We start from the raw sequence: 16,394 nt of genomic DNA on the forward strand, positions 1-16,394 counted from the left end.
CCTTACCTCAGGACCATGAACCTTTCACAAAGGTTACAGTCGTGCAAAAAAAATCCATCCAAGGATTCATAGGTATCAGACTGCTGCCTCTGGTTCAGAAAGTCACTGGGCCACAAATTATTAGAGTCCATGACTTAAGAAACTGTGTTTAGAATGTTCCTATGAAGTCTCCCCTGTCAGGATGCAAGCACAGATATGGTCAGTATCTATATTAAATACCCACAGGAATTATTTTGAAAATCACAACTCAACAGAGTGGAGAAAGAAGACAGGAAAAAGGTCATTTGTTGGAAAGTATAAGAAGTTCAGCAAGTAAATGCCCATCAGGCTTTAATTAAATGTTATTACGATATATGACAGACACGAGTTCAGAGGAAGATGACAGGGGACAAATGCCCATCAGGACAGAAATGCTGGCTGAGACCACATAAGTTAGAAAACACTAAAGAAATGGGATGTTGTGACTCCTGATTCTTTCTTCTTTCCCTAATCACTAGCCAGGAGAGACTGGATGAGGAATCAGCAGTCAGTAAGGTGAAAAAGTATGTTAAATCAGCAAGAGAACATGTTTGTGACTCACTGAGCTGTTTATAAATAATGAACATTTACACCTCAATAATTCTGCTTTTCTGCATTACAGAGAAAATTGATTATGTGTCATTAGAATAAGAGATTACAGCAGCTCTTGGCAAATTTACAGCAATATCAGATTACTGAAATCTCAAAATATTTTTCATCTAAATAGGGAGACTTTTAAAAATCTCATTGAGTTCACATTGTGGCCTGAGGAGTCTTTTCCATCTCACTGCATGTTCTGTGCAACATTTAAGGCTCAATGGTTTAACACAAAAAAGTTTCTGTATGAACTGAGAGTTCAAAAGTCTGACCCACACGTCTGCCAATCCCAAGGAATTTATTCAGTTCTTTGCATGGGCACACACCTGCCCATGAATGACACAGCTGCCCTGAACTGCTGCTGGGACTCAACACAGCATCAAGCCAGTCCACCAAATTAAACTTTTAATTAAAAAAAATATGCTATTTAACTCACTTGTTTCTTAGGTAGCACAGGAAGTGAGTAAAACATATATATTTTTAAATTAAATTATGCAATAGAGATTAGAGGAAGATCAATAGACCTTGGAGTTGGAATAAAAGGAGAAAATTTCTTGCCTTGTTTTATGCTCCAGCTCCCCTAAAGAGTATGATGTTGCCTCTGTCCATACAGATAATGCTGTCTGGAAATTATGGAAATTGAGCCTATGGTCCCTGTCTCACATGCACTGCTGCTAATTAAGTTCTTTGTGACTTATCATTTGACTTGAAACACAGAAGGGGGAGAAATTTCCTTTTTTCACTCCATTTTTGAGAGAACGGTGGTATTGAAATAAGCTTTTATGTGGTTATTTTCCAGAAAATCTGATTTCAGATCTGCAAACTGTTCTTAAAAGGGCTGTTCAACATTAAAGGCTTCCCAATGTAATGCCCATACTCTAAGAGTATATTGCACATAATCCCAGAAAGTAAATGTAGTTGTTCCATGCCACTTTCTTACAAGCCTTACTGCATCCTGTGCCTCAACATGGGATTATCAGAAGTCAAATAGGATTACCTCCTGAAAATTTTGATCTCTGAATTGTGAAGGTTAGTATAGGGATTGGGTTTTAAAAAGATGGACAAGAATAGAATGAAACTTTAATGGACTAGATCAACCTCAATAAACTATCCTAGGAAAAAGTTGTATCAAATATCACTGAGAATTGGGAGTCAGCTCCCTCTTCTTTCTGTTCCCAAGGATCAGAGAAGACATGCTGCTGGTTGCAACATTCTCCTCAAAGCAGAAAATTTGGTCCCACTTATATTTAACGAGCTGATTTTCAATTCTGGCCCTCAACATTAGCAAATGAGAGGCCCTCCCCCAAAATAATTCACATAAACCTATTTTTCCTCAACATTAGGTATCTCTGAGTTTAGTAGTCCCTCCTCTCAATCTATTTGGCTCACAAAAGAAAAAAAAAAACACAACTGGATAGTTTAGTCCAGGAAAGACTATTTTCTGCCAGCTGGAGCCATTTGGTAACATTGGCCTACAAATTGGAAAGCCCCTTTTGTAGCAAGCTTGCTGTTTGTCTGAGCAAAAATGACCCCATTCCACTGAGGAGACCTTGGAGAAACATATCTTTTTTGGCACTGCAGGGAGAGGTGTGAGGTTAGCATTGCTGCCATGTTCAGAGCAGACTGAGAAAGGGTGAAATAAGGTAAAGACAGCCCACATGGACAGGAATGGCACAACTGTAGGTCTTAGAGCAGCTACATAAATTTTGAACCTGTAGCATGAAGGAAGACAATGAGGAATACTGTAAAGACCAATAAAGTTATGGTAGCGGACAAAAGAGAAACAGGAAATCATTATTTGCTATTTCTCAAGATACAAGAGCTCTAAGACACCCACCAGGAGCAAAAATAAAATTAAATACTTTTTCATACAACACAATTAAAATAATAAAATCTCTGTCACAACATGGTGGGGGTGTCTTGGTTCTAGAAGACAGATGTCTGCTAGGGAGGGCAGGAGCCTCCCCTGGAATGAGAATGTAGAACCCCTCCCTCCAAATTATTATAATTCTGAAATCAAGGGCTCTCAGGCAGAGATCTGGGGATAGGAATAACAGTTCTTTACTAGTATTTATAACAAGGCAAACAAACAACAATAACTACAGCATTAACAAGAAAGCAGAACCAGGGACCCCGTGACAGCTTTCTCAGCTGAGATGGGAAGGGATGGAGGAGAGGCTTTGTTTTCACAAACCCCCTCGGGCAGTCAGTCCCAGTGCTCCTGCAGGGCTCTGAGGAACACTCGGCTGGAACAGCAGGGATGAGCTGAGATCCTGGGCTGGTGGATGAGGTGGAACAGCAGGGATGAGCTGAGGTGGAGCAGCAGGGATGAGCTGAGATCCTGGGCTGGTGGATGAGGTGGATCAGCAGGGATGAGCTGAGATCCTGGGCTGGTGGATGAGGTGGAGCAGCAGGGATGAGCTGAGATCCTGGGGCAGTGGATGAGGTGGAGCAGCAGGGATGAGCTGAGATCCTGGGCTGGTGGATGAGGTGGAGCAGCAGGGATGAGCTGAGATCCTGGGCTGGTGGCTGAGGTGTATCAGCAGGGATGAGCTGAGATCCTGGGCTGGTGGATGAGGTGGAACAGCAGGGATGAGCTGAGATCCTGGGCTGGTGGATGAGGTGGATCAGCAGGGATGAGCTGAGATCCTGGGCTGGTGGATGAGGTGGAACAGCAGCTCCGCAGCGGTGCCTGGCACTGCCACACGTCCCGGCAGGGCAGGGGGTGCGAGGCCACCAATGAAGAGGGAAGAAGGAGAAGAAGCAGCAGCTCTGTCTGGGTGATGGCAAAGTTCCCTTCTCTCCACAGCAACAGCTCCGTGCCCAAAGTGTCCTTCTCTGAAGCTGAAGAAGCTGCCAAAACTGCCCCCACCCTCCCCTTTTCCTGCCCCCTTCCCACCCTGGGCCCAGCCGAACTCTGTGTTCTTCAAGTATCCACCAAGTACCCACAGTTAGGTTTTCCCCACAACTAATGAGTAAAAATTCCACAGGTAACTAAAAGAACTTAAAGAAGGACACCTAACCCCCAACAGGGGGGAAGGCAGAAGGATTGGACACTGGAGAGATCCATCCACAGTTATAAATTATGACAGTGACAATACTGAGGCCCATTCCCAAGCAGCACCTGGGCACAGCCTTCCCTCTTCAGCTGGCCCTAAACCCTGTTCTGGGCACCCAGAGACACTCAAAAGGCGAACTCTGGGGTGTCCCCAGGGCCCTCATCCATAAATTTAAAAAAAGGGCTGAATCTAAGGTTCAGAAAAACAGCAGTGCTGACTCAAGCTGTATTTTGTATTTCTTAAAGGTCACATTCTATTAAATGGCTGTATTTCTCCCTTCCTGAAATATGTGCAGAAATTCCCAATTTACTCATGTTATTTTTATCATATTATTTCTTAATAAAGGTCTTAGTCAGGAGATTTAGTCAAGCTAATGTGTTATTTCCACATTGAGTTGAACTTAGCAGATACCAAAATCCTGACACTATTAGATATAGGGAAATTACCTCCCTTTCCCAGATTTCTTGGTTGTACACATCCTGCTAGCATTTGTGAATTAACCTAACAGCTGCTACCTCCTGTTGAATACAACCTTCAGAATGGACCAAAATCCAGGGATGGGATGGAGAAATAACCAAAATTCAGTGTCTGAAACCAGGGCAAATAATGCACAATCCACCTCACAAATCCTCATATATTCTGTAACAGAGAAATGGGAATAAAGAGCAATGTTTCAATTCTCCCAGAAATTATGTACTTGGATTTTTTTTATTATTTTTTTAGAATGCAGTCTATTAAAAATACAATAATATTAAGTAATAAAAAATACATATGTCTCAATGGGGTTCTGAGGCCTCTCGTCCAGTTCGATCATCCAGCGTGGTGGAATGAATCAGGATGGGTACGATGAAGTACCCACAGATAGATTTTAGTGTTCACTGGGACTGCATGGTCCAAAGGGCTGCATTCAAAGACCCAGAGGTGTGGGTAGTCCAGCAATAAATAGGGGTACCTGAGGGCAGGGGGTCCAATCACCAACACAGACCAGGGACGTGATCTATTACGGAGTGATCCCAGCAGCATCCTAATTTTATCCTTTCAGAATCCCACCTCCCGTGGTCTCAGGTTTATTCCCTCTATGTCAGGAACCCAGTCCAAGGTATGATCTATTCCAGCTGGTTCAGTTCCCACATACATACATTTTTAAAGGAATACTTTAGTACAGATTACTATTTCTAATTCAGAATAATTAATTTGAGACCTTTTTCTAATTAATGTAGCATTCATTTTTAATTGCCAAAAGATTAGATGGATTCATCTCTCTTTTGCTGTGTAAGTTTAAATTAACAGCTTTAAATGCCCCTTCTATTTATAGAAAGCTATTTTGTCAGTTTATTTTGAAAGAAAAGCATGGTTCTTTTGTTTTTGAAGGAAAAAGAATAAATTAAATCTGTGATGAAGATACCAACATAACTGGGAAATTAATCTGATTTTTATTAAGGGTAAATCTTATTCTCTTGTGCCATGGTTAACAGGGAAATTTCTCAGAAAACAAACTGGGAGGAGGGGTGAAGAGAATCCCTTACTACATTTTTGCCAAAAACTACTTAATTCCATTCTCAGAAAAGTAGTTACTGTTAAAACAGAGGCAAAAGAATTTAAAAACAGCATGTGGGAATGCTGAAATATGCAGCATGTTACTCTGCTTAAAACAGTTTACAAAATTGATGCACAAACCTTGATCCCACAGCAGTTTCTCCAGCCATTCTGATTTCACAAGTAACTGTTAAATAGCTGAAAAGGAAACAGAATTGCTGATCAGCCCACAAGGTTAAAAAAATAGAATTGCCTTTGTCTGTATTTCCCCTCCTCTCCTGTGACCATGTTCAAAGCTGCAATGTGATATCTCCTGCACAGTGTTCTGAAAAACACATATTTCCAGGACAGAATGAGACATTCCTTGGAATTTGAGTTGTTTATACAAGGAGCCATGTGTGTGCAAGCTGGTCTGGCTATGGAGCCACCAAAAACTTGGTTCTTTGGCATAAATGCTTGGGACAGCCCTGGGACCAAAGCCTTACCCCGGCAGTGCTTGTGCTTGGAATTCAATCCCTTGGAGCACGGCAGAGGTTTGACCCACCACAGATGAGAGGAATGATGAGCTTGTCTTTACAAACAAGCTGTGGGTCAGTTGATAAGATGCAGCTATCAGTGAGAGACGACAGAAACAATGGGATGGATTCCAGTAGAAGATCAAAGAGGCACTGAAAGAACACTATGAGTTCCACAAAAGTTAAGAAGGGATTATGCATTGGGGGTGGAGGGGGAAAAGGTACCCCAGGTGTCAGGCGTTCCAGGCAGTCTGTACCTGTCAAGTACCTCAGCCTATGGGGAAAGGGAGAAGGGACAAGCGGCTGGGAATTAGGATAAAAAAGGAGGCTGCGCCCTCCAAAAATTTGAGAGACCCCAGGGGAATGCCCCATGGCCTCTCCCTTTATTTGAATAAAGTAAAAGGACTCCTCTGTCTCCTTTCTGGACATAAACCTCTGGTGTTTGTGGATTAATTTTCCTGACACAGATATCTGCCAGCCATGACACTGCAAGTCCTGCTCCTGCTTTGTCCCTGCTGAGCCCCAAGGATCCTCAGTCCCCATGAACCCAGCAGAACCCAGGCTGCATAAACCAGCTGGGGTCAGAAGTTCTGCTCGACAGCTCTCACAAGCATCGAGTCCCACGCTCCCAAACATCAGCCTTCAGCAAATCACAGTCACGTATTTTACTAGGTTAATTTAAAGACTGCTGACTCAGCAAGTTACTAAGAAAATAAACAAATAAACTGGTGTTTTAAAGCATTTTAAAATTATATAAAACCTCATCTTCTACTTCTAGGGATCCATTTCCAGTCTTGATTCAGCACAGAGAGCAAACGTAGGGCCTAAATCATAAATTGCTATTTGTGAAAATTAGAAAAACATATAATTTTATTAGGCATTAAATTAACTACATAGAAAGAATAAGAAAACATTAGGTTGTCTCTGAGGTTTTTTCCCTAATAGACAGTATTGCATTTAAATTAATACTATAATTCTTAGGCTACTCTTGCATGGACCACTTTGATTATGATAAAATGTAAAGCATACATCAATGGATTTAATATCCACTGCATTACTCAACTGCACTTTAAACTAAAGCAAAAACAAATATGATTTGATGGGTTGCTTTATACATAACAATTTCCTAGTCAAAGCTCATGGGAGACTTTGCTAAGGGTAATCTTTACTGGTTTATGTATTTTTTTAAAGATTATTTTAGTCACTTGTTAATAAACAAAACAATGGGGCTAGAGACAGTTTAAATTGGCCATGGCAAATAAATGTCAGTTCTACATGTACTTACAGTTAGATTAAATGTTAATGACATACAGGGAAACAACACAAAATGTGTCCACTACTATTTAAAGCACCAGCATGAAACACTAGAGTACCAAAACGGAATAATTAATTACATTTGAAAGGCAGCAAGTTAACAGGTTGCTAATTCCATCATTTGCATAGTGATGTGAAAAGCAAAGAATGGAGGAGACAGCAGCAGTTTATGGTACCTCAGCAAAGTCCAAAACGAAAAGTTAGATGCTGTTTATATCCACCTAAGATTTCAAAATATTTTTTAATATGAAACTGGAAATATCCAGATTTTGTACTAGCTCCACTTAATAAAACTGTGAACTTTGCATTGTTCTATGACAGTGTATTTTAATCTTCCTTTATTCTCTGTCTTTTGAATCTGATTAAAGTGCACCTCCAAACAAGCCGAAGAATGGAGGGGAGGAGGTCACAGTCCTTACATGATGTTAGTATCTCTTTTCTAACATTTTCTTTAACAAAAGATCCTGCCTGTAACGGCCTGTAATAATCCTGTATATTGAAAATTGCTCTAATTTGGTTTTCCAATACAGGAAAGGACTAATAATTACACTTCCATTTCATAATGTAGTGGAGAATTCAGAACCCTTTTCACTGAAACTAATTATCAAATTAGACAAATGCTACTCCATTTACCAAGTAAACAACTTTTGGTCATCTTCTTAACTACTGAATAAGCTTATTAACCTGAAAGCACCTGCAATATCTTATATCACAGCTCTCTTGTTAGTTTTACAGCTTTTGTTTCATTCACTCTTTTGCTCCATAACAGTAATTCTTCCCTTGACAAACTGGATTCATCCATCAATTTCTTTGCTCCTACTCTTTTCCCCAACTCTGTGTTCAGCCTCCTTATATACTAGCATTTCTAGATTTCCGCTGTAAGATGACTGGTGTGATTTGGAGATACACACAAGTGCTGGACAAAGCCTAACAGACACTGCTAACACTCCAGCCTGGCTGCCTGGCTATTCAGATACTGAACACCAATAAAGGCTTGTTTCATTTTTCTAAGATTATTTGCCAAATCCTTGACCCAGAAATTGTTGTCCTCAATGTTCCTCTAGATTTCTTCCCTGTCAGGCAGGAAGAAGTGTTGTTTTTTCTGTCTTTATTTCCCCTTCTCATTTTGAAAGCAGAAAGATCCTTTCTTTTCCATTCCACTAACACAAGGCAATAAATCCATTTGGCTGGTTCTCCTGCTTAGTTCATGAGACAGTTAAACTTAACGCATCCAACTGCTACTCTTAATGTCCTAGTCTTCAGTTAAGAAGCCTCTCTCAAAGAACTCAGATTTTCAGCCATTGCCTTCTGTTCTGCTGAAAGATCCCTTCCTGCCCCAAAGCTGAATTTACCAGCTGGAGGCTCCACATATTTCTCTTCTCACCACACTCTTTTCTTCCTGTGCAGATACTACCATGCTGTAGAAGCCTTGTAAATGGCAGGAGCGGCCTAGATAATTAATAAATAGCAACAAAAATTACCCCCAAACATCCAGCTGATGGCCTGTTCTTTCCAGCCATTTCTGGAACAGCACAACTCTTTGCCTGTACTTTTTGCAAGTTCTAATATTGAGCTGAGTCAGGCATTTTTCTCACCCTTTGCACTCTGCACGACTTTGTCAAGATACTGGGATATATATTCCATGTTTGCTGAAGAGCTTTGGGGGTCACCTGTGAGCTCCTACTTCAGTTACACCAACAAGTCTGAGGAAGACAGACAGCATTCTGGACTCCTCGTGAAAAGGAGAAAATCTGGATTCCTTGTAAAAATCTACATTTCTTCAGCTTCTTTCTGAATTGGTTATTTTCTTGTGTGACAAATTCCAACTGCTTTGGTAAGGTGTAATTATTTTTTTCCAATAACCAAAGTTCTTGGTGCAGATCTCAGTCCTGTTAGAGGCTCCTTCCTGTTCTTTGGCTCACTCAACTCAGTATCTGCAGCAAGTCTTACTCTGACAGACAAAACCCCTGATTTTGAATTTGCAAAACTAATCCTGTCTAAAAAGGTTTATTGCTTGTTTTTAAAGAATTTAGTGAGGATTCAAAAGCCCCACTTGAAGAGATAATACAGAAGACTCATGATCTATCAACCACTACATTCACAAGATTATACCACCAGCACAGGCCCAGCAACAATTCTGGGTTCTCAAATTTCACTGAAGTGGGAGATGAAGCACATCTTTGCCTCTGAGTGCCTTCATTGTAGCTTTGGAATGTAAGTGGGTGCTGTCTTTCCCCTACTGCAATGCACAGTCAGCACCTGAGCACAGATTTAACAGGGAGACACTGAACAATATTCAGTCAAACCTAGTCTCAGTCTGGGCAAGGAGTGACTAGAAAGTGAATTCACCAGCCCAAAGCTGCCAAGGTGATGCCACCTGTGCCAGTGTCCTGCTGCTCCAGTTCCTGGGCAGGGACATCCCAAAGGGAAAATGGAGAATGGAAGCTACTTGTTCAGCCTCCCATGAACATGTCTGAAGGGAAGCAGGATGAATCCCACACATGGCAAGTTTGGGAAATTATTATTGTGCCTTGGATCTGCACCAGACACTATTCTTCAGGCATTTGTCCACTAACCATTACAGATTTAAGTTTAAACACCTACACACATTTTAATAAGGTGTATCCCAGGTCTAATTCTCTTTTCCTCTACACTTAACTCTGACACTAATGAGAGCTACATGTGTGGGTATGCACAGAACTGACTCAGGCATTTGATCTTTTTCTTTTTAATGCAATTAGAAAAGCACATTGAAATACTTAATCTGAATGTTTGGAGCAAAATGCTTAATGTGCCTAATGAAGGCATAATATTTACATTTAGAAAACTAGTATCCAGGCACCTCAATAATCAAAATATTTGCAGAAATCACAATATAAATATAAATTAAAAAATTATAAATGGTTTCTTGGCAACTGTTCATGAATCTCTTCGTTTATTTGGGTTTGGGTTTGGGAGCGGCTGGGGAGGGGTGTTGGCTTGCTTCTTCTTTCAACCAGAGTTTTGGATACACTTCAGTTTATTAACCAAATCAAAAAACTATCTGCAGCTGAGTGAACCACAACAGTATTTATTGTTGAGATGAATAACAAGGGATGGGATTACTGGTGCTATTAAGACAATTATTGCACAAATCTATCAGATAACACATCAGTCTTGAGGCATGTGATTTTGAGGAGCAACAAGTCAGCCATAGCTCACAGGTAGACATGATCTCCTTGTTACACAACAATATATAACATTTTATATATTAAAGTCTGGTCCAATGGACAGTTGACACAGAGTTTGTTTTTATTTAATCACCTATCACCTTTGCCAAGTTCTGCCACACTGCATCTGCCTTTTATCCATTAGACTACTAGGTCACATACACATATGCTTCTTATTATAACCTTTATACTCCTAGCTCATTCTATAAAATCACACTATTACAGTTCAAAACCCTTCACCATCTTACTCAATACAATTTCATACTTAAGGCATATTCTTACTTGCAACTATAGGAACATAAGCCTACAATTTCTCCACTCAGTGTCTGTGTATCTTCACCATCACATTAACACAAGTTCTTTCCAAGGCTCTAAGTCAAACCCTTCAGTATCTGTGGAAGTTTCTATTTTTTCATTTCCCACATTTATCTTTTCAGAAGAAGCAGGCAAGCCTGAAGGCTGTAACTTTAAGTCACTTACTTCTTTCCTTGTAAGAAGCTATCTGCAAACAATACACAATATTATCTCTGCCAAATAGCTTTAATCCCTTTTCTATTTGTGAATGTTTTTACATAGGGCCTTGCTCTGCTAACTGTTACAAGTGTACAAAACTTTAAATCCCCACAACACAGCGAAGGCCACTCATGTTAGACAAGGTGCTACACACCAGTGTTCTGTGCTATTTAGAATTGTTTGCCTTATGTTACAGAGATGATCTGGCACACAATGTGCAATCAGAGCTGTTACAAAGAGCCTTTAACACTGACATGAAAAAGCTAAGTTTTAGGAAGAGAAGAATCTGAGAAGGGAAACAAAATGGAAGAATAAAGCCTCCTTAGAGGCAAGAAGAAAAAAAGGATAAAATATTTAATTTGCCAGACTTGAAGATGTGCTGCTAAACACCACTTCCTGCTGCCTGTTTGACTGAGTATTCATTTTGTTCTTTTGAAGAGATTTTCATTTATTCAATCTATTTTGCAGCTTCACATCCAAATCTTTTCCTGAAGTTGACCCAGAACCTCAGTTTTTAGCAGGATGCTGTGCAATTTTTTAGAGGCTCCTAAACAATTCCAACATGGGAATTGAAAGACAAAGCAGAGATCTAGGTAGGAAAGGAAAATTATACTGTACTCACATTCCTAAATCCTAAGTTATAAACTCAATATAAATATAATCTTGTAGGGTCTGATGTTAAAAATTTTCACAATTTCCTTATCAACTGGCTTTAGAATTTAACATTACTTTTCCTCCAAAACTTGAAGTTCTTCAAACACAGCTTTTATATCATTATTGTGAAATAGGAAATAATAGGAAACAATATCCTAAAGTCCAATATTTCATACACATACAAAATATCACTCTGAGTTCATCATCATCAAAGATGATCTTTGCAAAATTCAGCAGGCAGCCATTTTTTTCATTCCCAGAAAAAGTTTATGGCATTTGGATGTATTTTTGCTCATTACCTGATGTCAGAGTAGGTTCTGTGGTTTACAGTTATGTTTTTGACACAGTTATGAATTTTGATGTGCAACTCAGTCAAACAATATATAGGGATTCCTACAAGGTCGTCTTCATAATGGACTTTTATACTATTGTCAGTTATGAAATCCAGTGAATTTATTATGAAATATTGGAAAATCAGAGTAATTTCTAATGATATTCAAACTGCCAGATTTAGGTTTCAAAGATGTTTGAGCACTTGCCACTCCACACCTCCACAAATCAAAGGAAGTGTTTCAAAGAATAAACTATCCAAACATTGCTTTGGTACTGTGATAGCACTGAATATTTTTTAGAATCATCACAGAATCCTTAAGGCTGGAAAAGACTTTTCAGGTCATCAAGGCCAACCATCAACCAGCACCACCATTTTCATTATCTCACCATGTCTCTAAGTGCCACATCCACACATTTTTTGGCACACTTTCAGGTATGATGACTCCATCACTGCCATGGACAGCCCATGCAAATGATTTACAACCCTCACCACAAGAAAAAAAAATCCCTAATCTTCAACCTGAGCCTCCCCTGGCACAGCTTGAGGCCATTTCCCCTTGTCCTGTCCTGGTTTCTTGGGAGCAGAGCCTGACCCCTCCAGATGCCCTCTCCTGTCAGAGATTTGTTCAGAGCCAGAAGGTCCTCCCTGAGCCTCTCCTTTTCTCCAGGATGAGGTCCCCCAGCTCCCTCAGCTGTTGGTCATAAAGTTTGTGCTCCAGACCCTTTTTACAGAGCTTTGGCAGTAAGAAAAAAACCAACACAATCAAAAGCCAAGAAAATAAAACTTAAGAAACCTGCAGACCCACGGCTGCACAAAACCTACTCCAAAATGTTCTCTTTGTTTTTTCTGTATACTTGGCAAGTGTTCAGTAGCTAAGTTTTCACACTTATTAGCCATTAAGCACAGATGGCTATTAACTATCAAGAAGATGTGGTCACCATAAGTTTCAAAGAGTTCAGTTCCAGTGCTGTCCAGACTGCAGCAGCTTGTGGTGAGATCTGCTGCTCTCAGATGCTGCTGAGCTGCAGCAACTGCAGCCCTTGCCCTGCCATGCACACCAAGAATACTGGCAGTACTGTAGTCACTTTTAAAAGGTACAAGATTTAGGAGTAATGAAGAATTTAACTAAAAATAAATTTTAAAACCCCACACACCCCAACAAATAGACAAAACTCTTTTATTGTCATGAAATAAAACATCAAACCGTCTTGTGAGTTTAGAGGTAGAGCAGAAATCTGACCTTGGGTTTCTGCACCAAACCACTGCAGGATTTATCCAATGCACCATCCAGAACAGCAAAATCAAAATCATCTATACCTCCCAAGGTATTTTACAGCTCATCCTCCATTTTTTAAAGTGGCAGATGAGACCAAAACCTACTATATTCTGGCCGTGAAGAATCACACTTTGAGTGATTTAAACCTTGAGGTCCATTTAAAAATTAATTTCATTAAAGGTAAGAAGTTAAGACACAAATAAAACAGAACTTACTTTATCATAATATACCACAGCATTTTTATCAAAAGTTTGCAGAAAGAAGATGTTGAAATGCCTTTCCACACTACTTTAAACCTAAATTCTGACAGCAGCAGCCTAGGACATAATTAGAGCGGTTACCAGTTCTGTGGTTGTCTTCAGAGCAATTGACCACCAAAGCCTGTGTTTTACTTCAGGAAAAATTGTGTATAGCAGCTGTGAAAACTGGACAGAAATGAGTTTGGACCCAAGTAACATTCCTCTCAGTACCAATTCCATCTGATAGCTGATCCCACAGGAAAATCCTCTTTAGGATCATTTTAAGAGCAAGCCCAGCCTTGTGTCAGCCCCTGCCCAGCTGCATATGAACCCCAGGAGGGGAAGGAGGGATTGATTTGGAAGCTCCTGACTGCTCTCAGTGGACCTGGACCCATTCCCACATTCCCAAGCAGCAGCTGTGGAGCAAGATTGTGCCTGATGTGCCTCACTGGTGTTTGGGGTGACCAGGCTGTGGGGCCCCAGCTGGGCCAGGGAAGAGGCTCTCCAACTGCCTTGGATGCAGAATTGGAACTTGGCAACTTCCAGAGCAGCCAATGGATCCCTAGCAGGTGAATGGGGAAGGAGTAGCTTTCCCTGTACCAGGCCCAGAGGAGGCCTGGGTACACCTGGGCTGTTCCACGGGAAACAGTTCCCTTTGGGAACAACAGGGCATTCCTGGGAGGCTGTTCTGGAGCTGACAGCAGCTTTGGTGCTGGCCATGGGGACAGGGCTGTCAGGGAACAGGGGGCTCGTCACCATGACAGGGCACACTCACATCTCCTCCTGTCACCATCAGGCTGGAGGCTGTGGGCACTAATTAGGGAGTAATCTCATTCCATCACCATACTGGCTGCAGCAGGTATTGGTGGGAACAATAACCATGGCAATGGAACCCCCAGAACACTGCTTGCCCCAGCAGTTGCCTTGGCGACAGAACCCCCAAGTGGTGTTTGTCCCAGGCAACCCCCAGGCTGCCCAAGCACCATGGCAGGTACAGCAGCACTCCTCCTGGGGCTTTTGCCCTCCAGGTACCCACAGCTGGCTGTGCCTACTACTATCTCACCCCATCACCACTCTCTGCTTCCCCCAACAGAGAGGTTCCCTCTCCAGGTGACAGTGGTGAAGGTGCCTGGCGTGAGCTTCTCTGCCCTGGGAGCTGCCTGGGAGCTGCCTTCTGTCCCCAGGCTGCCACTGTCCTCTGGGCCTGTCCAGCTCCACACCGCCTCCCACCAGCTGGCCCCAGTCACCACCAGGCAGGGGGTCCCAGGGACCCTGGGGCAGGTGGTGCATCTTCCCTCTGTGGTGCATCTTCCCCAGCTGGTGCAGCTGCCCCTCGGGGCTGCTCTCTGTCCCACTGCCTATGGCTGGGTACAGCAGGTGGTGATGGGGACACTGCTGCCCTACCAGCCAAGAGCTGTGGTCCAGGAAGAGGCCCTTTACCCCATAGGCTCTAATGTGTTCCACATCCACAATCAACCTGCCCTGGCTCTACCAGCTGGCACAACTACGATGGAGCCCGAAGGTAAATTTTGAGGGCTGGCAAAAGCCCACGCACCAGCAGACAAGCTGAGGAAAGCTTCAATCTCTTGGGGTTCCATTTTCAGAAGTGATGACCACGGATCTCCCTGGAGACGGATCAGCTGCCACCACAGAGGCCATTCCTGAGCAGGCAGGGGACAGCACAGACACACATCTATTTGCCTGGCCTGACACTGCAGAGAGTGAGGACACCGCCCTTGACAGCCCCAGCAGCTCCACCTTGGATGCTCTCCTGGAAGAACTCTCTGAGTACCTGGAGGACAGTGGCTGCCTTGACAATCAAGTGGAGTTGGCACAGCAAGGGGACAATGAGGACACCGTCTTGGCCGCCAATGTCCCCAGCCTGACAGCTGAGGACTTCGATGAGTTCATTGAATTCTGTGAATTCCTGCTGGAAGACGACCATCCCAAGAAGCCGGTGGTGGAGGTGCAGCAAAGGAATAGCCAGGATACCATCCCTGCCATCCCCAACCTGACCCCCTCTGCCAGCCCACCCACTGCCTCCCAGCCTCAGTCATCCCACACAGTGCAGATGGAGGAGGAGGCACTGCAGATGCAGCCAACAGGCATCATCACTATCCCTGTGCCCCCAAAAACAGGACAGCTGGCAGCAGCCAGGCCAAGAGCTGTGCGCCAGCCAGCACCCCCACGAGCTAAGAGACCTTCCCGCAGGACCATGGCCCAGCCGGCAAGAAAAAGACGACGGCAGTGATGCAGCACCAAGGCCAGAAGACAATCTGAGCCAGTGACCTACATCCAGAGCCCCAGCCCTCTCCTACACTCCTCATTCCCATTTAGTCATTAAAGGCTTGTTTTTCATCTCCTCTCTCTGCTAGGGTTCATATTCACAGTGGGAGGGGGCCCCATGTGGGTCCCACTGGGCTGGCGTAGGTGACAAAGAGGATGGGGACATTGTTCTGGGTGCTGGGCATCTCTGGGGGAAACAATACTGGTGAGAGTCCTCAGAGCATCAAGCAGCAGGACAGGCACCACGGAGTCACCAGGAGCAGGGAGCACGGCGCTGGGCACGTGCTAAGCTTCCCACTTGGTTTGGCTGCCAGAGGCCAAGGAAAGAAGGAGCTGCCCCAAGCAGGGGAACCTTTCCTTGGCAGGGAGTGGATGAGATGGAACGTTGTGGGATGGTTCTGTTGGGGATTTGAAATGTCCTGAGTGCTGCCATAGGGATTTCTCATTTGCCACAGGGCAATTTCTCATCTCTAAAAGGACCAACTCTCTCTGCAGAGCATCCTGGCTGGTTCTCTCACCCTGTCACTTGTCCCCCTCGGCCTGCTCCCCACATTTTCTATATTGAGAAGGATTTTCTGTGGTACAGAATGTCCCTCCAACCAGTTCAGGTCAGCTGTCCTAGCCATGCCCCCTCTCCCAGCCCCTTTAGGACATATCTCCCTTTGACGGGGTCTCTGTAAGGAGTATTCAAGGCAGGTTGGATGGGGCTTGGAGCAGCCTGGTCTGGTTGAAGGTATCTCTGCCATGGCACAAGGGTTGGAATTGAAATGACCTTTAAGGTCCCTTCCATCCCATACTGGTCTGGGTTCTTTGGCAGACACAGTGAGAGAGGGAACAGCTTGAA

The 16,394-nt window shown here is 43.0% G+C and overlaps 1 protein-coding gene and 1 long non-coding RNA gene across 2 annotated transcripts in view; one reads left to right on the top strand and one right to left on the bottom strand.

Moving 5' to 3' along the window:
- LOC111921988 (uncharacterized) overlaps nt 1-14,137 on the bottom strand; it is a 28,673-nt gene extending 14,536 nt beyond the window's left edge. Inside the window, exons 1-2 of the long non-coding RNA XR_015289778.1 lie at nt 14,040-14,137; nt 5,352-5,408 (exon numbers count right to left, since the gene is read on the bottom strand). This is a non-coding gene — a long non-coding RNA (uncharacterized LOC111921988). The remainder of the gene's footprint in view (nt 1-5,351; nt 5,409-14,039) is intronic.
- A 51-nt stretch (nt 14,138-14,188) lies between these two features.
- LOC111931646 (uncharacterized) lies at nt 14,189-15,622 on the top strand. The gene is made up of 3 exons (XM_023930351.2): nt 14,189-14,255; nt 14,358-14,786; nt 14,869-15,622. The coding sequence occupies exons 1-3, from the start codon at nt 14,249-14,251 to the stop codon at nt 15,513-15,515; spliced, it is 1,083 nt and encodes a 360-aa protein (XP_023786119.1). The 5' UTR covers nt 14,189-14,248; the 3' UTR covers nt 15,516-15,622.
- The last annotated feature ends 772 nt before the right edge of the window (nt 15,623-16,394 follow it).

Source organism: Cyanistes caeruleus, chromosome 8 (genome assembly GCF_971803275.1).
Source record: "Cyanistes caeruleus chromosome 8, bCyaCae1.hap1.1, whole genome shotgun sequence".
NCBI lineage: Eukaryota > Metazoa > Chordata > Aves > Passeriformes > Paridae > Cyanistes > Cyanistes caeruleus.

What these genes read in the sequence shown, in the direction of transcription:
- LOC111931646 (XM_023930351.2), top strand. An exon ending in AACTACGATGGAGCCCGAAG is followed by an intron (nt 14,787 to 14,868) that starts GTAAATTTTGAG and finishes TTCCATTTTCAG; the next exon opens with AAGTGATGACCACGGATCTC.